Source organism: Cyprinus carpio, chromosome A9 (assembly GCF_018340385.1).
Source record: "Cyprinus carpio isolate SPL01 chromosome A9, ASM1834038v1, whole genome shotgun sequence".
NCBI classification, from domain to species: Eukaryota; Metazoa; Chordata; class Actinopteri; order Cypriniformes; family Cyprinidae; genus Cyprinus; species Cyprinus carpio.
Window position 1 is genome coordinate 30,610,294 of NC_056580.1, and position 24,667 is coordinate 30,634,960.

Here is a 24,667-nt window from a genome sequence, read left to right on the forward strand (position 1 = left end):
ATTTAGTGGTTACACCATGAAATTACATGTTTTTCTTTCTTTGCTCTCACCAGGTGGTGCTAATCTGCATTCAAAAATTGAATTTGAAAGGCCTAGTTTCTATTTAATTTGAAATACTGCAGTAATAAAAATGTTTTTTTTTTAGAAAAAATAGAAAAATATATATATTCTTTGTACTATTTTTAATGGGAAAATTTGTTCACAATTATTACATAAATATTAATTAGCACCATAAAATTATCACAAAATAACTAATATATATATATATATATATTATTTGGGGTCTTGATATCTGGCAACAGAAGTCAGAAATGTTTTGGCTCCACTTTTAAAAATAAAACGGTTTTGCTAAAGTTTTTGTTATATTAACTACATTTTACTACTTTTTTCATCAACGATATTGCATGTTCATTGAGTCTCAGTTATTGTTTAATGACCTTATTATTGTCTCGTCATCATCTCATTTTTTGTCAGTGAAAAAAACCTTGTCAAAGAACATTTTTCATCATAGTTTTTGTTAATGAAATTAACACTAGTTAAAAGCTCACAAATCTTCAGTGCTGCAGATGTTGTCCAGAGTTTAGTGGTCAGTGGTTTTATATCAATTCAGAGTCAGAGAAGTGGCATATGAATAAATTATTCTGCTTTTTCAATAATTAAAAATGTCTTAGCAAAAAAAAAAAAAAAAAAAAAAAAAAAAAATTAAATCATTGTAATCTTTAAACCACTGACATTGTGCAACAAAGTAATATTTATCTTTCTTACATAAGGATCATGTTTTTGTTCTGTGACATTTTAGATCTCAGTCCAATGATCCAGCAAACATGTTCATTTGTGTTTTATATTTGTACTTCATTTTTAATAATGGATTCACTGCTGAACTGATTTGATCTGAGAGAGTGAAGAGTGTGTCATTGTTCTCTACAGGTTGAGTAATTGTGGCGTTACAGATGAAGGTTGTGCTGCTCTGGTTTTAGCTCTGAGATCAAACCCCTCACACCTGAGAGAACTGAATCTGTCTGGGAATGAAATAGGAGATTCCGGAGTCATGCTGCTCTCTGCTGGACTGGAGGATCCTCATTGTAAACTGGAGAAACTGTGGTAAGATCATATTTGACTCTCACACATGAAACACAATGTAAAGTATATTTGAAGTGTTCAGCCTCTTTCTGCTGCTGAGAGTTCAGCTGATTGAGCTGTAAATGACTGAAAACATGAGCTGCTCATCAGTAACATGATACTGCAGGACTGAGAGTCACACTGAAATACACACTTTTACACAAAATCAACATTTCCGTCTCTTTTGAACAGACTCGAGCTCAGCACAGTCAGTTACTCTTTAAAATGTTGTTTTAATTGTGTAAAATCACACACATCACTGCTGCATACATGTGAGTACAGATCTAAAGAACACAGTTAAACTCGGGTAGTGAATATTGTCATTTATTTAAAACAGATTTTGTATAAGACAAACATTTTTTAAATAACATGCAGACAGTTGGTGCAATGAAGTAGTATTATTTATCCTGCTTGAATGAAACTTTAGATGATTTATTCATCGTGTTTTGTGCTCTGTGACATTTTGGATCTCAATCAAATGATCCATCAAACATGTTGATTTGTGCTTTAAGTTTATACTTTCTCTTTAATAATGGATTTACTGCTAAATTTATGAAGGTAAAAGAGTAGTAAAACTTGAGAGCGAGCTGATTTGAATTTGGGAACTTATCATAGTAATATTCGTATTTGTTGAAAGTTTAAATTTACACTCACAGTTTTGATGTAAAAAGCTGAATCTTTCAGTGTGTACACAAACAATAATCAATATTTGATTAACAATCAGGTCCTCAAATTTGATTGGCTGAGAAGATATTCACCATAGATATTCACCCAATATCACACGCAAACTGTTTCACCATTTGTATCACACCGTTTTGCAGTATTTCTCACAGCGAGTGTCATGGCCGAAGCCCAAATCCACTATCATTTAAAAAAACAATAGTCAAGTCACTTTTATTTATATAGCGCTTTTAAAAATACAGATTGTGTCAAAGCACTTTACAGTATTAAATAGGAAAATAGTGTCAATAATGCAAAATGACTATATTAAACACTCAATTTTCAGTTAAACAACGTTTATGCGTGGTTAGTAAAAAACTACAATTTTGAAGTCACTGAAATAAGGTCATAAAACACATACTGAACATTCGTTCATAAGACTGTCATACCTGGAGCTTGTAGCCTAGAATATTTGCTTCAAAATGATGTGAAAATCATCTTGTTTACTAACTCACAGAAAAGAATAGATTAATTTAAAATTTCTAAGACACTTTTTGTTTCAAAAGGGCATATGCGAGTAGGCGTCAACTATCATGAATATTTGTGTGATTCACACCTGAGAAGACAAAGATCCACATAATGAGCTGCATAATGAGCCTTTCAGTCAGGTATGTGACTGAGAGGGAAGAGTTACAAGAAAGAATGTGAGGAAAAAATAAATATATATATTTTTAGGTTTGTAGTTTATTTAGAATATATTTAATTGTCCCACAAAATAACTTGAGATTCACTTGCGAGTGCAGTTAAACAGTTTATTAGGAACAATCAAAGCTGACTTTCAAAGCTGAACTTTTAGCATCATTACTCCAGTCACACAATCTTTCAGAAATCATTCTAATATTCTGATTTGTTACTCAAAAAACATTTATTATTATTATTATTAATTTTGAAAAGATATTTTTTTTTATTAATTGAAAGAACAGCATCGTTTCTAACATGATTATTTGTATTTATCATCACTTGTGTGCTAAATAAGTTTATGTATATATATTATATATATATATATATATATATATATATATATATATATATATATATATATATATATATACTGACTCCCAGCTTTTAAATGGTATAGTGTATATTGTTACACTTGGAGTAAGACTGGGTAATGATGCTGAAAATTTAGCTTTGATCACAGGAATATATTAAATTTTAAAATATATTCAAATAGAAAGCAGTTATTTTAAATAGTAAAAATATTTCAGAATATTACTGCTTTAGCAAATGCAACTTTCTGTATTTTGGATCAAATAAATGCAGGCTCATGTGTCATGTTGAAATATATAAATGAACGTCACATACCTTGCATTTCCAAAATGTATATTGTTTATGTGCTCTGAAGGACATATTTTTTTTGAAGAGACTTTGAAGAAATGGGAGTGTGTGCCTCGCTTGGTCTTAGCTGTGTTCCAGATTCCTGAGTGGGCTGGTTATTTGCATTGGCTCGCTTTGCAAAAGATTATTATTTATCAGAAATAAAAAAGTAAGCATGCTGTTTACGCAAATAAACTGCATTATTAACATTATTGTGATGGTCACTGATACTATTAGTAATTTACAGGAAAAAAAAAGAACACAATTACCACATAGAACATTTATTGTCAGTGATATTTACAGCTTCCTTGATAGACTTTTTTTTATTTACACCAGAGCAGATATTGATGAACAGAAGCTTAGTTACATGTTTGAAAACACAAGCATGCTTTGTATGAAGGCCTATACAATATGAAAGTCGTGACATTTGTCAAGTATGGTAACCCATACTCGAAATTGGTGCTCTGCATTTAACCCATCCAAGTGCACACACACAGCAGTGAGAAATGTACACACCGTGAACAAAGACCCGGAGCAGTGGGCAGCTATATCCAGCGCCCAGGGAGCAACTGGGGGTTCAGTGCCTTGCTCAAGGGCACTTCAGCCATGGGTATGGAGGGTGGAAGAGAGCACTGTTCATTCACTCCCTCCCACCTACAACTCCTGCCAGCACCGAGACTCGAACCTGCGACCTTCTGGTTACAAGTCCAAATCTCTAACCATTAGGCCACAGCTGCCCCTATATATATAGTTCCAAACATATATGGCTATATTCGTGAACAGAGAATAGCCTAACTCAGTAAAGTTTTGTCTAATCATTCTTACTGACATAAAGCTAGCAACATTATAACTCATATTACTTTTATATCATATTGCTGTCTATGTTTTAGAACATAAAATAATAAAAAAAAAACATCCTGGCATCGTGAAACATTGAGATAATGTAAATGAAACTTCATAATATTTCACCTGATTATACATTTAGTCAGGAATTATAGTTTGGAAAAAGTCTAACTAGTAAAATGTGTACAAGTTATATGAAAACTAATACAAGTAGATTAATAATAAAAGAGACTTACTCATGTTTATCTCTGCTGGGTCAAGCCGCTTCGTTCATTCTTCTTTCTGAGGTGATCCAAATCTTATTCCTCTCAGCGGTCTTCTTGAGGTGAATTATGTCTTATTCCTCTCAGCACGAAGCGAACAGTAACAATTAAAAAACGCGAAGTACAGTCTCACTGCTTTGTTTGCTCTGATGAGGGCGGTTACCCGCCGCGAGCTGCGTGGTTGCATTAGATATAATGAAGGGAGATGTGAAAGACGGACATTGCGTTGTTTTCATATGGATTACTTTATCACAGAATATTTGTTTTTGGTAGCACTTGCTTAGTTTAAAAGTTTAGAGAGATATCTAAGCTTTCTATAGATATCTCTCTCATGTCTTTTCGTTGAGTATTCACTGAGTTACAATTCATTTTAATGACGCGTCTTCGAATGAAGATCACCGCAGACCAGACAGCACACCTTGTTTGTTTTCTTTATTTTATAAATGCACAAAGTTTTGTTGTTATCATGTGTGTATACAAATAAAAGTAGACTCAGTTTACAGATTTGATTGATGTATTGCTCTTATTTGTACGATTAAAACTGAAAGTGTAATTTAAGTTCTTTTCGGGGTTATCAGGAGAAAATCCCTCAAAACGCGTATCGGCGTTAATCGACTTCAGAGGATTAAGTGTCCCCAACTAAGCAAGTCAGAGGCGACATCTGCAAGGAACCAAAACCCCATCTGTGACAGAATGGCGAAAAAACTTTGGGAGAAACCAGGCTCAGTCGGGGGGCCAGTTCTCCTCTGGCCAGACGAACCAGTAGTTCAATTCCAGGCTGCAGCAAATTCACATTGTGCAAAGGACTCTGGTTCCCGTGGTCTTGTTTCGGTGGCCATCTAGAAGACAAGGTATTTACTGCAGCTCTGTATCTGGGGCTCATCTAGTCTCTCAAGACTGTAAAGCCCTGCAGAGAGTTGTGCGCTTAGCTGAGCGCATCTCAGGGTCTGCTCTCCCCTCTCTGCAGGACATTTACCTCAAACGCTGCAAAAGCAGAGCTGTTAAAATCATCAAGGACTCCATCCACCCCAGTAACCATCTTTTCACTTTGCTGCCATCTGGTAAGCACTTCCATAGCCTGATGGCAAAAACCGAGAGACTTAGGAGGAGTTTCTTCCCCCAGGCCATCAGGCTCCTAAACTCCAAACCAGCCTCTTAACATCTTTATGTCTCCACTTAATATTCACTTTATCAGTAAGATATTCATCATCCTCTACCTCACATTGACATACTGACAGTGTCAACCTGTTTGCAAATTCACCTCTTGCACATTCCTGTGTATCTTAATATTTAAGACTACAGTATAATGCACACATGCACATTTGCCTCTTGTACATTCCTGTGTATACTTTCATGCACATTATTTTCTATTCTATATTTAATTCTACAGTATACATCTTTTTATATTTTATTCTTATATTTTTATTGTTTACTTTTATTTCATTCTTTCATACCTATATTTATGTTAATTTTCATCTGTGTTGTATTCTTCAATAATTGCACCGTCCATGGAGTGGACCTGACTTACATTTCACTGCTGGTTATACAGTAGGTAGACAACCAAAATGGGTAATACCGCCGCGGCGTTAACTGCAAATCAGTCGCGTGTTAAAATCATTTGCGAAACTACCGCCAGGTGGTGCAAAGGGACGGATTGTGAACTGAATGTAATTGTAAAATGAAAGGATGACGTAAAACAACAATAACATTATAATATACATTATAACATCCTTAAAAGCCATTAAAAAATAGGACAGTCTTAGGCTACAGTCTACTCATCAAAAAATTAAAGAAAGACCTTTGCACAAAGGCTCTTATGCATGCTATTGTTTTATAACAGTCATTATATATATATATATATATATATATATATATATATATATATATATATATATATATATATACATGGATAAAAATGTTTTCATTTCAGTTCATTCTTGGTTAAAAAAAAATTATAATAATAATCTTCAGGGTCCATTTGCAGAGCGAAATGTGAACGGTCCAGCATTTACAAATAATTCTTATTAACTCTGTTATTATTCTTGATTTTTCAAACTGCTAACACTTTGCATTTTTGAATTATGCCTTTACTGTGTGACCAATAATTGTGAATTGTGACTTTGATCGCGCTGGTGCCTCACGCGCACATATTCATTGGAAACAGCAGTCGTTCACCGAGCCATGCGGCGCGAGCAGCGGGCCACTTTGGAATAATTTTGCTTTGGCACTTGAATATGAATAATAATTCACATTTTGCATATGCATTACAAAGTAAATAATTTTTTTACATGCAATTATCAAAAATAAAACCAAACAAGATTTGTAATGAAGATAAAATATGTAGACAAATAAGAATAAATGCTGCACGTGCACTCAGCATCGTGCGCAGAGCAAATCTTGCACTGATATTTTACGGAATATTATACAAACCTGCATTTAAATGCGGCTGCAATTTATTCATTTATTTTATTTATTTATTTTTACTTTACTTAAATTATATGAAAGCAAGTAAAGAAGACTCCATTTAAAATCACTGAAATTGTCAATTAATGAAGCTCTTTTTTTTTACATCGTGTGCACTTTGTTGATAAGTGAGGACGTTTTATTAATCCATCCATTCTTTAGAGTTTCAGTGATTTAGTTAAATCGTGCAGGTTTAATTTATTCGTTTCTTGTTTTAATTAGGCCTAAATAATGGGAGCGAAATTATACAATGCCTCACATTTTACTAAAATAAAGAAAATAATTTATAAAACACGCGAGCCTAGCTCACAATAGGTTACCACTTTTAATGCTCCGATGCAAAGTAAACCACATTTTCTTTTTAATAATATAACACATAATTCATATTATATAAATAATACTGCACACTATTTAAATGTGTCTAATCTAAAATATGGTGTAGAGAAAATATAAGCACAGGCTCATAGGCTTGACATTTATCCTGCTTGAATTCATTCTAAGAAACACACATATCTTCATAAGGACTAAACTTTCATCTGTGAATATTAAATATTTTTTTCTTTCATTTTCCCCGACTGCAGTCAAATATAACACTTCGGTGAGGCAAAGCTGACGTCTATTTGCGAAAATGTGCTTTGATGCGCTTGTTTGAAAACTTGTGATTAAAGCGCCACTCAGCGGTCAAAAGCTGAAAATGCACTTTGCAGACGGCGCAGCGGCGGTACGAGTGGCAGTAGGACCAATGATTTGGATGGCCACCTACTGTATATGCTCTATATAATTGTGTATGTGACGAATAAAAATCTTGAATCTTGAATCTTGAGTCTTGTCGTTAATTTAGTCACTGTATTGAATAAATACCTGGGGTTATGTTTGTTTTCTTCTAAAAGAGACGAAAAGTAATCAGATCTAGCAGTTTTTAATGCTTTTCTGTAGGATAGGTTACTTTCCCTCCGAGCAATACGAAATACCTCTAGTTTTGTTTTCCTCCAGCTGCGCTCCATTTTCCGGGCTGCTCTCTTTAGGGTGGGAGTGTGCTCATTATACCACGGTGTCAGACTGCAGTCCCTCGGATCCAGTATGTATCCAGCCCAGATGGTGGATCAGCACCTAGAAAGGACCTCTACAGCCCTGAAAGACAGCGGAGACCAGGACAACTAGAGCCCCAGAGACAGATCCCCTGTAAAGTCTGCACATTCAGATGACCACTGGGACAAGACCACAGGAAACAGATGATTCTTCTGCACAATCTGACTTTGCTGCAGCCTGGAATTGAACTGCTGGCTTCGTCTGGTCAGAGGAGAACTGGCCCCCCGACTGACCCTGGTTTCTCCCAAGGTTTTTTCTCCATTCTGTCACCGATGGAGTTTTGGTTCCTTGCTGCTGTCGCCTCTGGCTTGCTTAGTTGGGGACACTTCATTTACAGCGATATCATTGACTTAATTGCAAATTATTGCACAGATACTATTTAAACTGAACTGAGCTGCATGATGACATCACTGAATTAAATGATGAACTGCCTTTAACTGTCATTTTGCATTATTGACACACTGTTTCAATCTTTTTTGTTTAAAGTGCTATATAAATAAAGGTAACTTGACTTGACTTGACGTATCAGTAGAATAAAATGTCCTGAAACCAGATTGCAATTCATAATACAAATCAGAATTACTAATGTAATTATTTATTTGCTCTTGTATTATTTTCTCCAAAACTTTTGATACACCTCCCAAAATCGAAACTGGTCTATAGTTATCCTCTTCTAATTTGCTCCCTTTTTTTTATAGCGGAACAGCCCTAGCAAGGTTCAGATCTTTCGGAACTCTACCTGACATAATTGAAAGATTAAAAATATGAGTGAGATATGGAGAAATAAATTCTGCATCATCTTTTACAAATCTGGCCGGTATTTCATCTAGACCAATTGCCTTCGAACACTCAAGTCCATTTAATAACTTTAATACCTCATCCTGTAAAACCATAGAAAGGCAAAAAGAGTCTGCTACCACTCCAAGCTTAGAATAACCTCACCATCATACAACCCAAGTTTTCTTGGTAGCTTTTCAACTAAATATCCAGCTATAGAAGTAAAAACAGAATTAAATTTATCCGCAACCTTTAATTGATTAGAAGAGAGTTCCCCATTGATGTTAAGGCAAATATTATTTGACTTTGTCTTAAGTCTATTACTGCACCGAATTTGTTTCAATGACTGCCAGAGTTTCTTTGGGTTACCTTTATACTCAATTAATTTATCATGAAAAAAAGTCCCTTTTACACGTTTTTGCACTATATTTCTTAACTTCTTATAATTATCCAAATCAACCTGCTCTTTATTCTTCCCAAATACAGAAAAGGTTTTATTTCTCTTACTAATTGCTTCTAAAATATCACCATTCATCCATGGCTCTGACCTCAGTTTTACTCTAATAGTTTTTATAGGAGCAACTTTATCTACTGCCTCTAAGAACATATTTTTAAAATGCCTCATCAACATCTAAACATAACACAAGAGGCCAATCCAGTGAATTTAGACACTCAATAAAGACCACACGACTATATTTTTTTAATGACCTGATCTTAATTGTGTTTTGTTTCTTCAATGCAGCTTTAAACTTTTTCCTTGTACAATAAATTAATGAGTGGTCACTCATAGAACAATTTACAACCCTACTCTGGGAAATCATAGATTGCTCAGATACCAAAATAAGATCAATGACCGTTTGACTCATTTTAGCCACTTGTGTGGGCTCTTGAATTAAATGCTGTAAACCTAAAACCTGGCAAAACCTATTAAACGCTTTGTACATCACATGATCCTTGTTAGAAACATCAGTATTAAAATCACCAATCATTATAACCTCATTCTTAAAATCACTACAGGGGACAGAAGATTCTTCCAACAACTGATAGAAATTATTCTGATCAGGAGGTTTATACAAAGCCCCAATTAAAATAGGCTTACTTTTAGTTAACTGTACATAAAACCACACAGCTTCAATAAGATCATGATTTAAATCCATTCTACGATTAAAACAAATATCAGCCCTAATATAAACACATACTCCGCCCCCTTTTGATTTCTATCTTTTCTTAAAACAACATAATTTTCAATTTCATTTTCAGTATCACTGATCGAAGCGTCCAGCCAGGTCTCTGAAAAGCACACAATCCCAACTTTACTTTTACACTTCACCAATCTTATCTCATCAAATTTGGAAAAAAGACTGCGAACATTAAGTTGCATAATGTGTAGACCTTTGGTGAAACTGAAGTCCAGGAACGGAGACTCTGCTTGTAGCTTTTCCACCACAGAAGAGACAGCATGAGTCTGAGCAGACCCCTCCGTGCCTCTCCCGCCAGCCCCCGACCGCTGGCCACTCTGTTGGCACAGCCCGTTCGATGGCAAAGGAACTTCCCCCCACCAAGAATCAACTGAGCTGTCCACCCTCGCTCCCACATAAAGGTTTTCTCCCACAGAAAGGTTTTCTCAGATCTCCACATGCTTGTCGGCTCGTTGTTCTAAGTTCTCTTCTGTCTCCATTACCACCCACCTGCCGTCCAACACACCCTCTTTCCGATGCCAGCTACCTTCCAAGCCCGCCGACATAAAATCTCTGGTTCCCCGAAGAGATTGATTTTCAGGCCCAGGGCACTGATGAATGTCTCCCGATAACAAAAGGCAAAGAGATATGATCGACTTATCTCTCCTGCGTTCTCTTTGAGCAATGCCATGCGCGTATTTGTTTGTTGAGGAGTACCTCCAAGAATTTGAGAGGATCACTCTTCATCCAGAACCAAAAAACTTGCAACTGCCCAGCGGTTTTTGATCATATTCCCATTTACAAACTTGAACATTAAAAAATTGGTAGTTTAAAAAAAATCCAAACAAAGGAGTATATCAAGAGGGCTACAAGAGCACCTGTAGCACCAGTGGACCTCACCGCCATCTTTGATGTTTACATTTTTTACTTTAAGCGTAAAGGTGCAACCATATCTAAAATGCTAGAAAATAGAGAGTCCATAGTTTCTGTAACATCATCAAGTTGTTCTGAGCTATTGGATATGCTGAGAAATTGAGATAAATCAGGAAGATTACTTACAAAGCAGTCTTTTGTGTTAGAAGTGATGGTTCTACCATACTTAGGAATAGAATTTACCGTTTAAGCTATATGAAGTTTGCACATGTCTAGATAATGTTCTGATATATCATCGCTTGGCTGCATAATTTCAACAACATCAATTCCATGTGACAGTATTAAATCTAGAGTATGATTACGACAATGAGTAGGTCCAGACACTTGTTGTCTAACCCCAATAGATGTCAAAATGTCTATGAATGCTAATCCAAATGCATCCTTTTCATTATCAACATGGATATTAATATCACCAACAATTAAAACTTTATCTGCAGCCAGGACTAACTCGGATAGAAAATCGGCAAATTCTTTAATGCATGGTTACAATTTTATCTCTATTAGTATCGATCTTGGAAGTAAAGTAGTTCATAAAGTAATTACTGCTGTGCTGTTGGGAAATGTCAACACCTGTTGATGCCTTATTTTTTATTAATTTAGCCACTGTGTAAATAAATACCTCGGGTTATGTTTGTTTTCTTCTAAAAGAGACAAAAAGTAATCAGATATAGTAGTTTTAGATTTCTGTGACGTGAGGCGGCTAGCAGACAGTTGGTTTAGCCAGTTTGTCTGCTTCCTGACCTGGGCCCCAGTTAGTCAAATACAAACTCTAAGACTATGTGCCATACTTCTAGAGAGAAGAGCGGCACCACCCCAGGAGGGATGAAGACCATCTCTTTTCAACAGGTCAGGTCTGCCCCAAAAACTCGTCCAATTGTCTATAGTCTAATAAGCTAAAGTACTTGAATGTCTGGTTGGGTAGCCCTTTCGAAACACTCGAGTCAGTGCCTGTCAAGATTCTGACTCTTAAGGTGGTTTATCTTATGGCCATTACTTCTCTGAAGAGAATTGTGGATTTGCAGGCTCTGTCAGTGGCTGCACATTCTGAGACTTTAACAAGCGAGTGTTTATGCAAATCAAACTGACTAGTCTGCAAAATTATTTTTGAAGCAGCATCACTTGAAGATGCCTTTTGATCTACTAATCTAGATAAAATGTCTCACGGTAGCTTTAACACTACCACAAACACAGTTTTATCAGAATCTGCAATTTACTTAAGTTCTGCTTTCTAATATCTATAAAGCTGTACTAATGAAGGACTGCAAAAAACTCATCCAAATCAAAATCCTCCATCACAAAACTTCTCCTTACAAAAGGTTCCAAAATGTAGTAAGAACCTACTGTAAAATACAAATAAGCAAATACAAGAACTTTACCCCATGAAACACCTCCAGCCCATGGTCACTCAAAAGTAGTTTGCACAAAAAGAACAGCAAAAATTGGTCCAAACCCACCTTTCAAACTAATAAATGCAGCCAAAGGACATGCCCAAAGTAGCCATGCCTCAAATACAAAAGCATGCTATAGTACAAAAACGAAGTAGAAATGCAATAAACACAAGCATGCTACAAACAAGCAGAAGTAGCAATGCAACAACTTTACAAAGCAAGCTACAAGACACAAGTAGAATTGCCTCAATATCTTAAAGCAAACTACAAAACACAAAAGTAGCATTGCATAAATATTATAAATATTACAAAGCATTCTACAAAACAAACAAAAAAAAACAAACAAAACAAACAAAAAACAAAACATACTACAAAAAAGTAACTCTTCAAACAAAAGGCTATTCAGATCCCGGACAAGCCCCCAATTTATGTTACGACCCTGTTTAGGGACCAACATAAGAAAGCCATTCTAATGGGAACAAACACCACAGTGGCCAGGGCAAAAAGTTAAAGTATTATTATACAGGTAAATTAAAATAATCAAAAATAGGAAAACAGCAAAAAGTTTAAACAAACCCTAAATAAGGACTGGTGAGCTAACTAATTTAAACTACCACTAACTCAAGAGTTAAAAAAACTTCCTATCTCCCGAGGAAGAAATCAAACACAGCAAAGTCTTCCGGGTCAGCTCACTTACCTATGCTTTCTATGTACTCTGTGGTAACTAAACAAGCAATCACTCCCCATCCTTAAACAAAAGAGAATAAGGAAAAACAAGACTAAAAGCAAACACAAAATGGAGTTCCCAGGGCAAGCTGCTATTGAAGTGCCAGCAACTCTTAAATAAGTAGAGGCCTCAGGTGTTTGTAATAGCTGCACTCAGGAAGGGAAAAAGGGAAAGAAAGAGCAGGGGCTCGTAACACTCGTCATCCTGCTTAGATCAAACCCCCATTCTTGACAAAGCAACCATTCATCCTCAAACCAATCATCTTAACAAATTTCCAAACTCTAACATACAAACATTCATCCTAATAGCCATATACCCTCCTTCGTTCACAACACTGGGGGGCTGCTGCCACTAACAAACAATGTCACATTGGCTGAGGAATGCTGTTGCCCTAGCCTACGAGGCGCATGGTCAAGCTTCGGCCTCTAGGAGTTAGGGCCCATTCAACCATGGGGGTTGCATCCTCTATGGCTCTGGCAAGAGGTGTCCCCTTGCAGCAAGTGTGTGATGCGTCCTCTCTGCACAAATTTGTCAGATTCTACAGTTTGGATGTCCATGCTACTCCGGGCTCGCATGTCCTTGAGTCAACATCCCAGAGTCATTTCTGAGACCCCTTCAATGTTTGTGCCCACACACTACACAACCTTGGGGGGGGGGGGGGGGGGGTCCAGACACTTCCAGTGCTGCGGCATTGGTATTCTCCTTACTATTAGCGTTATTGAAGTGCAGCATCGAGAGTAGCTTTTGATAGGGAATGTTTCGGGTTACTTGAATGTAACCTTGTTCCTTGAATGTAACCTTGTTCCTTGAAAAAGCTGGAATGAGATGCTTGCACCTCAGTGCTGCACTGTAGACGTGCCTGGACGTCCTTTCAGACAAAGGTGTAACCTGAAGGTGTGTCCATTTCACGTCTATTTATAACCCCACAGGTGCACGTAAACAAATGACGTCACCTACCGAGGTTATTTAAGCCAATTTTTGGCGTGTTGGACACACATGCTTCACAACCAGTTGAACAAAGAATGTTATCATTAGCTTTATTGAAACGCTGCATTTTGTTCATGCTTTTTCAGGGAACAGGGTTATAGTCAAGTAACCCGAGACATTCTTGCATGATCTTTTACCTCAAGTCTACCTTTGATATTTATACAAGAAACTGAGGACAACAGAACAGCATAGGTTATAAAAATTTTATTAGGTCAGAGATTCATTTGTGCAGTTTATATCATGTATTGTAAGCATGCTTTATTTACTAAATGAAGGCATCACACAACTGGAAACTTTGCTTCCAGTCAAACAGTTTTTAGTGAAAACATTAAGCAGAGCTGCCACATTTAATGATCTTAATATTACATAGTTTAATAAAATAATGTCTCATCAATAGGTTATAGTGAAGAAATACACATTGGTTCACCGAAGAACTTACTAATACAGTTTTAAGTTTATTTATTATTTATTTTATGTTCATTTGAAACAGCACTGTATTTTGAATTTTTTATGTATTTATTTTTGTATAAGAACCGGGAAGTGTTGATACAGAATCTTTGTTTATGAAAAGGAATTACATATTCAGATGGGACATTACTGTATGAAACTGACCATTACATTACAGCAGAATGTGTTGTCTGCTTTGGGAGCCGGGAGGACAGTGAATCTTCCATTGAGTGAGGAGAGTCTGTTGTCCACCATGGCTTCCCGTGTCTTCTGTGTTGTTAGGTGAGCAGGTGTTCTGCCGTGCCGTTGCATTCCCAAAGCTGGCTTTCCTACCAAAATGGCAAACTAAGTGCTGCTGCTGTATGACATCATCACACAAAGAAACCATCCAAATTTACTGGTCAGGCATGAACCAATAAAATGGCTACATTCCCACCCCAGCCCCAGTTCTGCTCTCACGCATCTGCATTTAAGTCAAGTCAAGTCACCTTTATTTGTATAGTGCTTTATACAATACTGTTTGTGTCAAAGCAGCTTTACAGTCTCAAAAAGGAAAATAGTTTGTCAATAATGCAAGAAGACAATAATGCAAGAAGAATTTACATGCGCACAAGTGTGCTTTGCAACAGGAATATTGCAAAAGGGGTAGGAAAATCAAAGTGCTAAGATTTGAATCTTTTCACATCAGAACTGTGTGTAAATTTTAACTAACAAATAGGAATATTAATATGAAAAGTTCTCAAATTCAAATCAACTAGCTGTCAAGTTATGCTACACTTTTACCTTCATATAAACTGATCTGATCTGATCCGAGAGAGTGAAGAGTGTGTCATTGTTCTCTACAGGTTGAGTGATTGTGGCGTCACAGATGAAGGTTGTGCTGCTCTGACTTCAGCTCTGAGATCAAACCCCAAACACCCTAGAAACATAAAACTAAATTCAAATAAACTACTAAATTCAGTAAATAAGCACCATCACTTAAAACTAAAGGAACTGTGGTAAGATCATCTCTCTCATAATCATTATATATGACATACTGTAAAGTATTTGTGAAGTAAAAAAAAAACTAATCACCCAAAGAAAGTCAGAAAAATTCAGACAAAATGTACAAATTATGTATTGTTTATAAATGGAATACTTACTACTGATTGGATGAAAAGATGGCGCCAGTGTGTATGGCGTGCCGTCCACTGTCTCCGTTACTCATCTGGTTTTTATTGACTCTACTATTTCCATTCTGTCATTTGTTGTTTGTTCGCCAACAACTTATTGATATACAGTACAGGTCAAAAGTTTGGAAACATTACTATTTTTAATGTTTTTGAAAGAAGTCTATTCTGCTCATCAAACCTGCATTTATTTGATCAAAAATACAGAAAAAAACAGTAATATTGTGAAATATTATTACAACTTAAAATAATAGTTTTCCATTTGAATATACTTTAAAAAAATAATTTATTCCTGTGATGCAAAGCTGAATTTTCAGCATCATTACTCCAGCCTTCAGTGTCACATGTAACATCCAATCTATCACATGATCATTTAGAAATCATTCTAATATTCTGATTTATTATGAGTGTTGAAAACAGTTCTGCTGTCTAATATATTTGATGAATAAAAGGTTAAAAAGAAATGCATTTATTCAAAATAAAAAAAAATTCTAATAATATATATTCTAATAATATATTTTCTTTACTATCACTTTTTTATCAATTTAACACATCCTTGCTGAATAAAAGTAATGATTTTATTAAAAAAAAAAAAGAAAGAAAAAAAAATTACTGACCCCAAATTACTGACCAGTAGTGTATATTGTTATTACAAAATATTTAAATATTAAAAACATAGCTTCTTTTTTATTTTTTTTTATTCATCAAAGTATCCTAAAAAAGTATCACATGTTCTGAAAAAATATTAAAAATCAAAACTGTTTCCAACTTTGATAATGAATCATCATATTAGAATGATTTCTAAAGGATCATGTGATAATGATCCTAAAAATTCAGCTTTGCATCACAGAAATAAATGATAATTTAAAGTATAATAAATTTAAAAACAATTATTTTAAATTGTAATAATATATCACAATATTACATTTTTTTTGTTGTATTTTTGATCAAATAAATGCAGGCTTGATGAGCAGAAGAAACTTCTTTCAAAAACTTTAAAAATAGTAATGTTTCCAAACTTTTGACCTGTACTGTATATCATGCTATGCCAAAACCTTCTGGGCACCACTCTATTCTAAAAAACTATGAGTTCCACTCACCAGCTACGCAGTCCAGTTTGTTCGACTACCTACACTGTTATGCTCCCGGGGTTCCACGTAAGAGACTTACGTGGAATGAAAAGATGGAGACAATGCGGAAAACGAGGTGGCGTGGCTGTGCGACTGAAGCTGGCCTGGGCATCGGGTTTCCCTACTTCCCTGTTTTCGGCCTTAGTGCCGCCAGACTCGGTCTGCCGCCCCCGGATCTCTTGGTGCTTGGTGGAACATGGTTGTTTGGGGATTCGTTTGACTGTTCTGGATTCACTTCCCAGGATTACCCGTCTGAGTTTTCCATGACTTCGATGTAGGAAAGCGAATCTCTGCAACTTGTGCTCACTTTGCTGAGCTTCTGACACATTTAGCATGATCCACGGCAGCTCAAGATGGGACTTGCCAACGCGCAATCCTTGCCAAACAAAAGGTTCATCTGTAACAACCTAATTTCTTCAAACAATCTGACGTCTTCTTCGTGACTGAATCCTGGATAAAATCAGGTGATCCAAGTCCTCTTTCTGAACTGGTTCCTCCTGAGTATGAATTTTTTAATACTCCCCGGTTAACTGGCTGGGTGACTGTTTTCAAAAATAAATTTCACTGCCACTTATCTCCCACGGCCATCTTTAGTAGTTTTGAGGTTCAAAAAATTCACTTAAACTGTCCTCATCCCATTTTATTTTTATTAATTTATCGCCCCCCCTTCCTCTAGTAACATTATAAATGAGTTTGCTGAGCTCCTAGGGGATGTTTTGATCAGATAGGGTCATATTTTAATACTTGGTGATTTTAATATTCATGTATGCTGCTCTACCAATGCCTTAGCTTAGGAATTTCTAAATCTACTGTCTTCCTTAAATGTTGTTCAATGGGTAAATGGTCCTGAACATTGTCATGGTCATACACTTGATTTAACATTGACATCTGTGACATTCCACTTTCTGATCAAAGACCAGTGCTCTTTTCCACACTTTTGCCTGCTCCACCTATAACCTTACCACGTCAAGCACAGTGGCCTTGCACATTGACTTCCCACTCCAATCACGTCTTCTCCAAACTGTATTTGGGTGCTGAATATTTTCCTATTTCTGATCTTGCTTCATCATACCCAGATGTTGATAAGCAGATTCAATCTTTTAATAGCAAATGTTCAGAAGTCTTGGACTTTACTGCACCTTGAAAGCTCGTCCATCCTCGAAACAAGTCACAGCCCTGGATCACTACGATAGCAATGTCGAAGGCTTGAACATAGATGGACGAAAGACAGGCCTCAAATATCATTTGAAATGTTGATTGTTTCCTTACAGAATATTTGTCAGGGCTGTCAGGAGTGCTAAGCATAAATTCTTATCTGATATTATTTGTAAAAAAAAACTCCCACTGTTCTAGAATGTTATTTTCAACCATTGATTTTGTTCTTAATCCGTCTGTTAAGTCTTCATCTGCTTGCTCTTCTTTTGAGTGTGAAAAATTTCTCAATTTCTTCTACAACAAAATCAATACTACTCGAGCTCAGATGTTTACCTCGATACAACCTGTATCCGATCTCTCTCTTTCCTACTCACAGTGGAGCGAATTTACGACGATTTTTCTTCAGACATGTGAAGAAATCGTGTTAAAATTAAAACCCACTTTTTCTCCTCGCGACATCCTTCCACCACATTTTTTAAAACAGATCTTCGATACAATCGGTCCAGACATTTTATGTATTATTAATAATTGTCTGTCAACAGGGACTGTCCCAGCCTGTTTTAAACTTGCTACTGTGACCCCAATTCTCAAAAAAAAAAAAAAAAACCTCACTTGACGCAGCTAACTATGCAAACTATAGATCCATCTCTAATTAGCCATTGCTATCTAGAATTCTTGAAAAAGCTGTTTTCTAAATTGTTTGCAAAGCAACTCCATCTCTGACATTTTTCAATCTGGTTTTAAAACACTGCACAGCACTGAGTCTGCGCTCTTAAAAATTTTTTATGATGTTTTATTGACCACTGACTCTAGTGATACTAAGGCTTTAGTGTTGTTAGACTTGAGTTCAACCTTTGAATTTGTGGACCACAGGATTCTTTTATCCCGACTTGAACGTTCAATTGGCATTTCTGGCACAGTTTTGAAATGGTTTCAATCCTTCCTGTCAAATAGAAGTTTTTCCATTAGCTCAGGTGCTTTTTCATCCTCGATGGCTTAACTTACTTGTGGTGTACCCCAGGGATGAATTTTAGCAGTATTATTATTTTCATTGTATATGCTACCTTTGGGATCTATTATGAGTAAAGTTGGTGTATCGTACCACTGCTACGCAAGTGATACACAACTCTACATACCAATAAAATGTAATGATAACTCAGCACTCAAAACACTGGAAGCCTGTTTGCAAGAAAACAGTGTGGCTCACTAATAATTTTATGTTACTTAATGACGATAAAACCCAAATAATAAAAAAATGTGACTTTGTTTCTTGTACAGTACATGTGTGGACTTTTGTGTTCATGTTAAAGCTGTTTTTACAATAGCAAAACCTTTAAATGGATTGTCTGTTTACACTGTGTAAAATTAAAACCGTCTTGTTAGCAAAGGCTTGACTCTTAGCAGACAAAATTACTAAAGAAACCAGTCAGATAAGTGGGAGAGTAAGGACAGTGGGCTTTTGAGGCGACCAACTCGAGTACAAATCTGCATGTTTTTTTTTTTTTTTGTTCATTCAATATTAGCTCAGATATGTATTTATATTAAAGAAAAATTAAAATATTCAAAACATGGAAATAAAATGTTCAACAGGCATTTAATAGGCCTATAATAGAAATTATATGTGGTGTCCTCACGTTGATCAGATTGACTGGTGAATCAACCACATGCAGCTCATATTGTTCCCAAACTCAAAAGTGTGAGTCTCTTCCTGCAGCTTCAAGAACAACTTCACTGATCAGAAGCTTCAGTATGATTAGTAGCAGGTGTAGGAGTGGCTTTAGGAATAGACACAAGTAAGGACACTATAAGGCAGCATATGTTTATAATCAATAGAATCATGTACAAGAATATGTTATCACGTACTGTTTTGTAAAGCACTGGTATACATTGAGGTGTAAGTACTATCTGCTACAATTTACACTAAGTATAAATAATATCTCACAGTGTGATCTCAGGTTTTGCTCTCCTTGGGTGATGGAGCAGAAACACACACACACACAGAGCAAAATAACAGTATAAATCTCAGCTGTGTAATGAATAGTGTGATTAAACAGATTTGTCTCCTCTGCATCACCCTGGTGCCATTTTGGAGAATGTCTCAGCTGCGTCACACCAGAACTATTTCCTACATTGTTGTGATTTGATCTGAACAGAAACAGCGTATCGGCGTGATGCAGCTGAGATATTCTCCATAATGGCACCAAGGAGATGCGGAGGAGACAAATTGTTGAATAAAGTCGTTTTTTTTTTTTTTTTTTTTTTTTTTGCATGCAAAAAGTATTCTCATAGCTATATATAATTGCGGATGAACCACTAATGTCACATGGATTAATTAACAGATCTCCTTTGCTACCTTTCTGGACTTGGGAACATTTCAGTTGCATTGCTGTCTACGCAGGGTCAGATAGCTCCAGATTCCATCGAAAAAAATCTTAATTTGTGTTCCGAAGATGAACCAAGGTCTTACAGGTTTGAAACGACACGAGGGTGAGAAATTAATGACAGAATTTTCATATTTGGGTGAACTAACTCTTTAATGCACATATTTACCAACAAGAATTGTGCCCCGCTGCTTAATGTTGATTAATGGTTTAAAACCATTTGTTTTTAAACCACAATTCTTAAAACTTGTTTAAGCTTACATCATGACGCACAAAACGAATGACATTTATTTCCCAAACCCTTAAGTGAATATATAGAGTTTGATCAAACACAAAAAGTCAAATACATCCATCAAGTTAATAATCAAACTAACCTAAACTCTGTGTGGACGATGGCGCTGTTTTTATCTGCTCCATGTGCCCGGTCCACTTGCTGTTTCAGAGCTTTTACTCCATCATCAGCTTTAGTAAAATAACCTGATAGCTGGGGATTTTACTGATTAGGTTATGTTTTATCTGCTGTTTGTATTTTACGTTTTTCTTATTTTATGTATATTTATTATTATTATTATTATTATTGAGCCCCTCTATCACGGGCTATAATTTTTTTTTCAGAATAGCTAACATTTTTACTTATCGAAGATTGCTCTTTGCATGACCATTTCCAGATTATGCCATAATGAAGTCAAGAGTGGAGGTGAATGCGGACATCAGGTGGAGCAATCACCTGATAGATGTGCATACAGTTCATTCAAAAGTCAAATACAGAATAAATGCATTTGATTGGCAAACCAAATTTAAAAGTGACGTTTCAATCTCTAATGGTAATACATGGAATTTACGGCTAAATTCCACTAAATAATAGTGCTAATAAGTGGGGGCGTGGTGGGGCTTTGGCGATTGGTGTTTCAGTCAATCCACTCCACAGCCAATCAAGGGCCCCCTTGTTGCTCTGGCCCTGGGGCTTCAGTCCCACCTAGCCCTATTGTTAATCCGGCCCTGCTCAGTCCAATGATCCATCAAACATTGATTTGTACTTTGTCTTTACCAGTGGATTCACTGCTAAACAGATCTGATCTGACATAGTGAAGAGTGTGTGATTGTTCTCTACAGGTTGAATTATTGTGGCGTCACAGATGAAGGTTGTGCTTCTCTGGCTTCAGCTCTGAGATCAAACCCCTCACACCTGAGACAACTGGATCTGATTGGGAATAAAGTAGGAGATTTGGGTATAAATCGTCTCGTTGCTGGACTGGAGGATCCTCACTGTAAACTGGAAAAACTGTGGTAAAATCATCTCTCTAATAGTATCATGTCTTTGTCCTTTGATGTAAATTCTAAGACTAAGGCTTCTTAAATCTTCAATAAACACACTCAATCTCAGCACAACTGACTCTGACAACTGAAGATGAAGTTCATTTCATTCATCTCCATAACATTACATGAGTTTCTGCTCCTGTTTTTGATCCACCAAACATTTACTGGAGCTTCAGTTGCTTCTGCTAGTTTGATTAATACTCCTTCACCTGCTCATCTCTGTGTAATAGTTTATTTTCCTTTTATTTTCCACTTCTTCTGAAATCCCATGAGCTCATTGTGTTCTCACGGATGTCATAAAGATTGAACCTGAATGTTCATATACTAATTTGTGATTTAGTGATTTCTGTTCAGTTTAAAAGCTGCCAAACATGAAACAATGATGTGTTTGGTCACAAGAGTTGATAAATGCGATGTAATGGGGAACACGTGGCTCATGTGAAGCAAATGTCCTCCTGTAGGTGTTTATTAGAGGAGCAAGTGACTGTTTCTCCAGACAGCTCCATCTTTATATCACTATGAAACAATATCTCACAATTAGCTCTTTGGTCTGTTCAATCCTGAAGCACATAACAGTTTCAAACAGCAGCACTGACCATCAACAAACATGAATCTCATTCTATCAGCAGCAGTTTGTGGCAATGCTTGTCATTATATCTCCTCTCCTGCTCTGAAACCAGAGTCAATAAGAAACTACAGACACTTGATCTACAATTAACACTGTGTCATTGTTCTCTACAGGTTGAGAGATTGTGGCATCACAGATGAAGGTTGTGCTGCTCTGGCTTCAGCTCTCAGATCAAACCCCTCACACCTGAGACAACTGGATCTGACTGGGAATAAACTAGGAAATTCAGGAGTGAAGTTACTCTTTGATCTGAAAGATGATCCACGTTATAAACTGGAGACATTAGACTTCTGTGAGTATATTATTATTTAAATCTTTTAAAATGGCCAAAGTTTAGTAACAGGCCTTATATGTGTGTAATTGGAGAATATAAGATAATAATTCAGCTCCACTTTATTCTCTGTACTTTAACCTGTTAACCCACACCTGGACACAGGCACACTGAACTCTCTTTGTTTGCATGTGTCAGTGATTATGAATAGATTAAATGAAACAGGACAAAATTAATCTTGACAAACTATATATCATTGTAAAAATCAAAGCCTCAAACATCGACAACAGATCACTGTTTTTCAATGGAAAGCTTATAAAGAATGTATTTGCTAAATTTGTTTAAGCAGTACACATCAAAACATGAAGAATCAAAAAGCAGTATGTACCAGATTTATCCTAATAATGAGTCATAAACGCATCCACAGCTGTAAATCCCAGTTTAGTTAGAAAGGTAAGGGTCCACTGAACGACATTCCAAAGACCACATTTAGTCCAATGAAGCAATAACGTTGTAATATGGATAGTAATTCCTTTGTTTACATTTTAGTTCTTCAGAGACACTATTGTCTGTGTCCATTATGGAATAACTCATGCTCAAAAACTGCATCTTGGTAGTAAAAAAAAAAAAATAGCATGGTTTTGTAGCATACAGTGTCACTGTAACATGAAGTCAGAGATGTTCGGATCCATATGCAGTACTTTATTATCAGAATGGTCAAACAGGCAATGATCAGAGGACAGCGTCAGGTATGTCAAAGGATATCCAAAATCGAAAACAGAAACAAGCAGCAGAGAATCACAGTCGGTATAAACAATCCAAGAACAAAACCCGGAAGGAACAAACACAGGGAAAACGTTCGGAAATGTCAGACTAGGCTAAACAAGACTTCGCAATCATTGAGAGTCCAAACACAGTATATATAGGGGAGTGGTAATGGGGAACACCTGGTGATGATTAGCCCTAAGCACGGGATTCTGTGAAATGGAGTTGGGAATGGAAAGGGACACCAAATACAAAAGTCCTGAGTGGAGTGTCCTCTGCTGGAGTTCCTGGGCACTCCAGCTGATGATCGTGACAGTCACAAACAGAATGAGACGATCCACAAAAAAATAAAAAAAAATAAATAAAAATCAAAGATAGAAGGAAGATTGTTTATTTGAATTCTGGCGCTCTCTCCTGACATGCGCTGTGACGCACCGGTCATCTGATGGGGGCGTAACTTAGCAATCGGGCTTTGGCACAAATAAATATACGTCCTTTTTTTTCTTTTTCAACGTTTTTTGTGTGTGTGTGTTTTGTGGGGAATATGGATGTATCTGCATGATTACCATATGTTTGAGCACAAATCAGCATGTTATTACTGTGTAATCACAGCTATCAATGTGAACACCTTCTTTATGAATAGAGTGTGATTATTGACTTTATGGCGCATCTGTATGATTACCATCTCTATAACTGGCCATCAGCACGTCAGCACGTGATAATTGACTATATTACCATCTAGTGTAAACGCTGTATTTCTAGCAATCTCAGGATGTACTGTAATTGGCGACTAGACATAGTATCAGAAAAATGGTTGCAGGAATCTCATTTTTCATGGTACCGTCAAGTCAAGTCACCTTTATTTAAATAGCACTTTAAACAAAAAAGATTATGTCAAAGCAACTGAACAACATTAATTAGGAAAACAGTGTGTCAATAATGCAAAATGACAGTTAAAGGCAGTTCATCATTGAATTCAGTGATGTCATTCATCTTAGTTCAGTTTAAATAGTATCTGTGCAATCATTTGCAATCAATTCAACGATAACGCTGTTAATTAAGTGTCCCCAACTAAGCAAGCCAGAGGCGACAGCGGCAAGGAACCAAAACTCCATTGGTGACAGAATGGAGAAAAAACCTTGGGAGAAACCAGGCTCAGTCGGGGGCCAGTTCTCCTCTGGCCAGTCGAAACCAGCAGTTCAATTCCAGGCTGCAGCAAAGTCAGATTGTGCAGAAGAATCATCTGTTTCCTGTGGTCTTGTCCCAGTGGTCGTCTGAGACAAGGTCTTTACAGGGGATCTGTCTCTGCGGCTCACCTAGTTGTCCTGGTCTCCGCTGTCTTTCAGGGCTGTAGAGGTCCTTTCTAGGTGCTGATCCACCATCTGGGCTGGATACGTACTGGATCCGGGTGACTGCAGTGACCATGTGATCTGGATACAGACTGGATCTGGTGGCTACGGTGACCTCAGCATAAGGGAGAAACAGACTAATATTAGCGTAGATGCCATTCTTCTAACGATGTAGCAAGTACATCGGGTGTTAGGTACCTTCTTCAGATTTGAAATAGAAACTCATGAGACGTGACTTTCAACCCATTACT

General features: G+C 36.6%; 1 protein-coding gene across 1 annotated transcript in view; it reads left to right on the forward strand.

The window, feature by feature from the left end:
• LOC109057972 (NACHT, LRR and PYD domains-containing protein 12-like) overlaps positions 1 to 24,667 on the forward strand; it is a 39,644-nt gene that overhangs the window by 14,158 nt on the left and 819 nt on the right. The window contains exons 6-10 of the mRNA XM_042764424.1: positions 928 to 1,101; positions 15,097 to 15,211; positions 21,024 to 21,065; positions 21,180 to 21,373; positions 22,145 to 22,323. Coding sequence (XP_042620358.1) covers positions 928 to 1,101; positions 15,097 to 15,211; positions 21,024 to 21,065; positions 21,180 to 21,373; positions 22,145 to 22,323 — 704 coding nt within the window. The remainder of the gene's footprint in view (positions 1 to 927; positions 1,102 to 15,096; positions 15,212 to 21,023; positions 21,066 to 21,179; positions 21,374 to 22,144; positions 22,324 to 24,667) is intronic.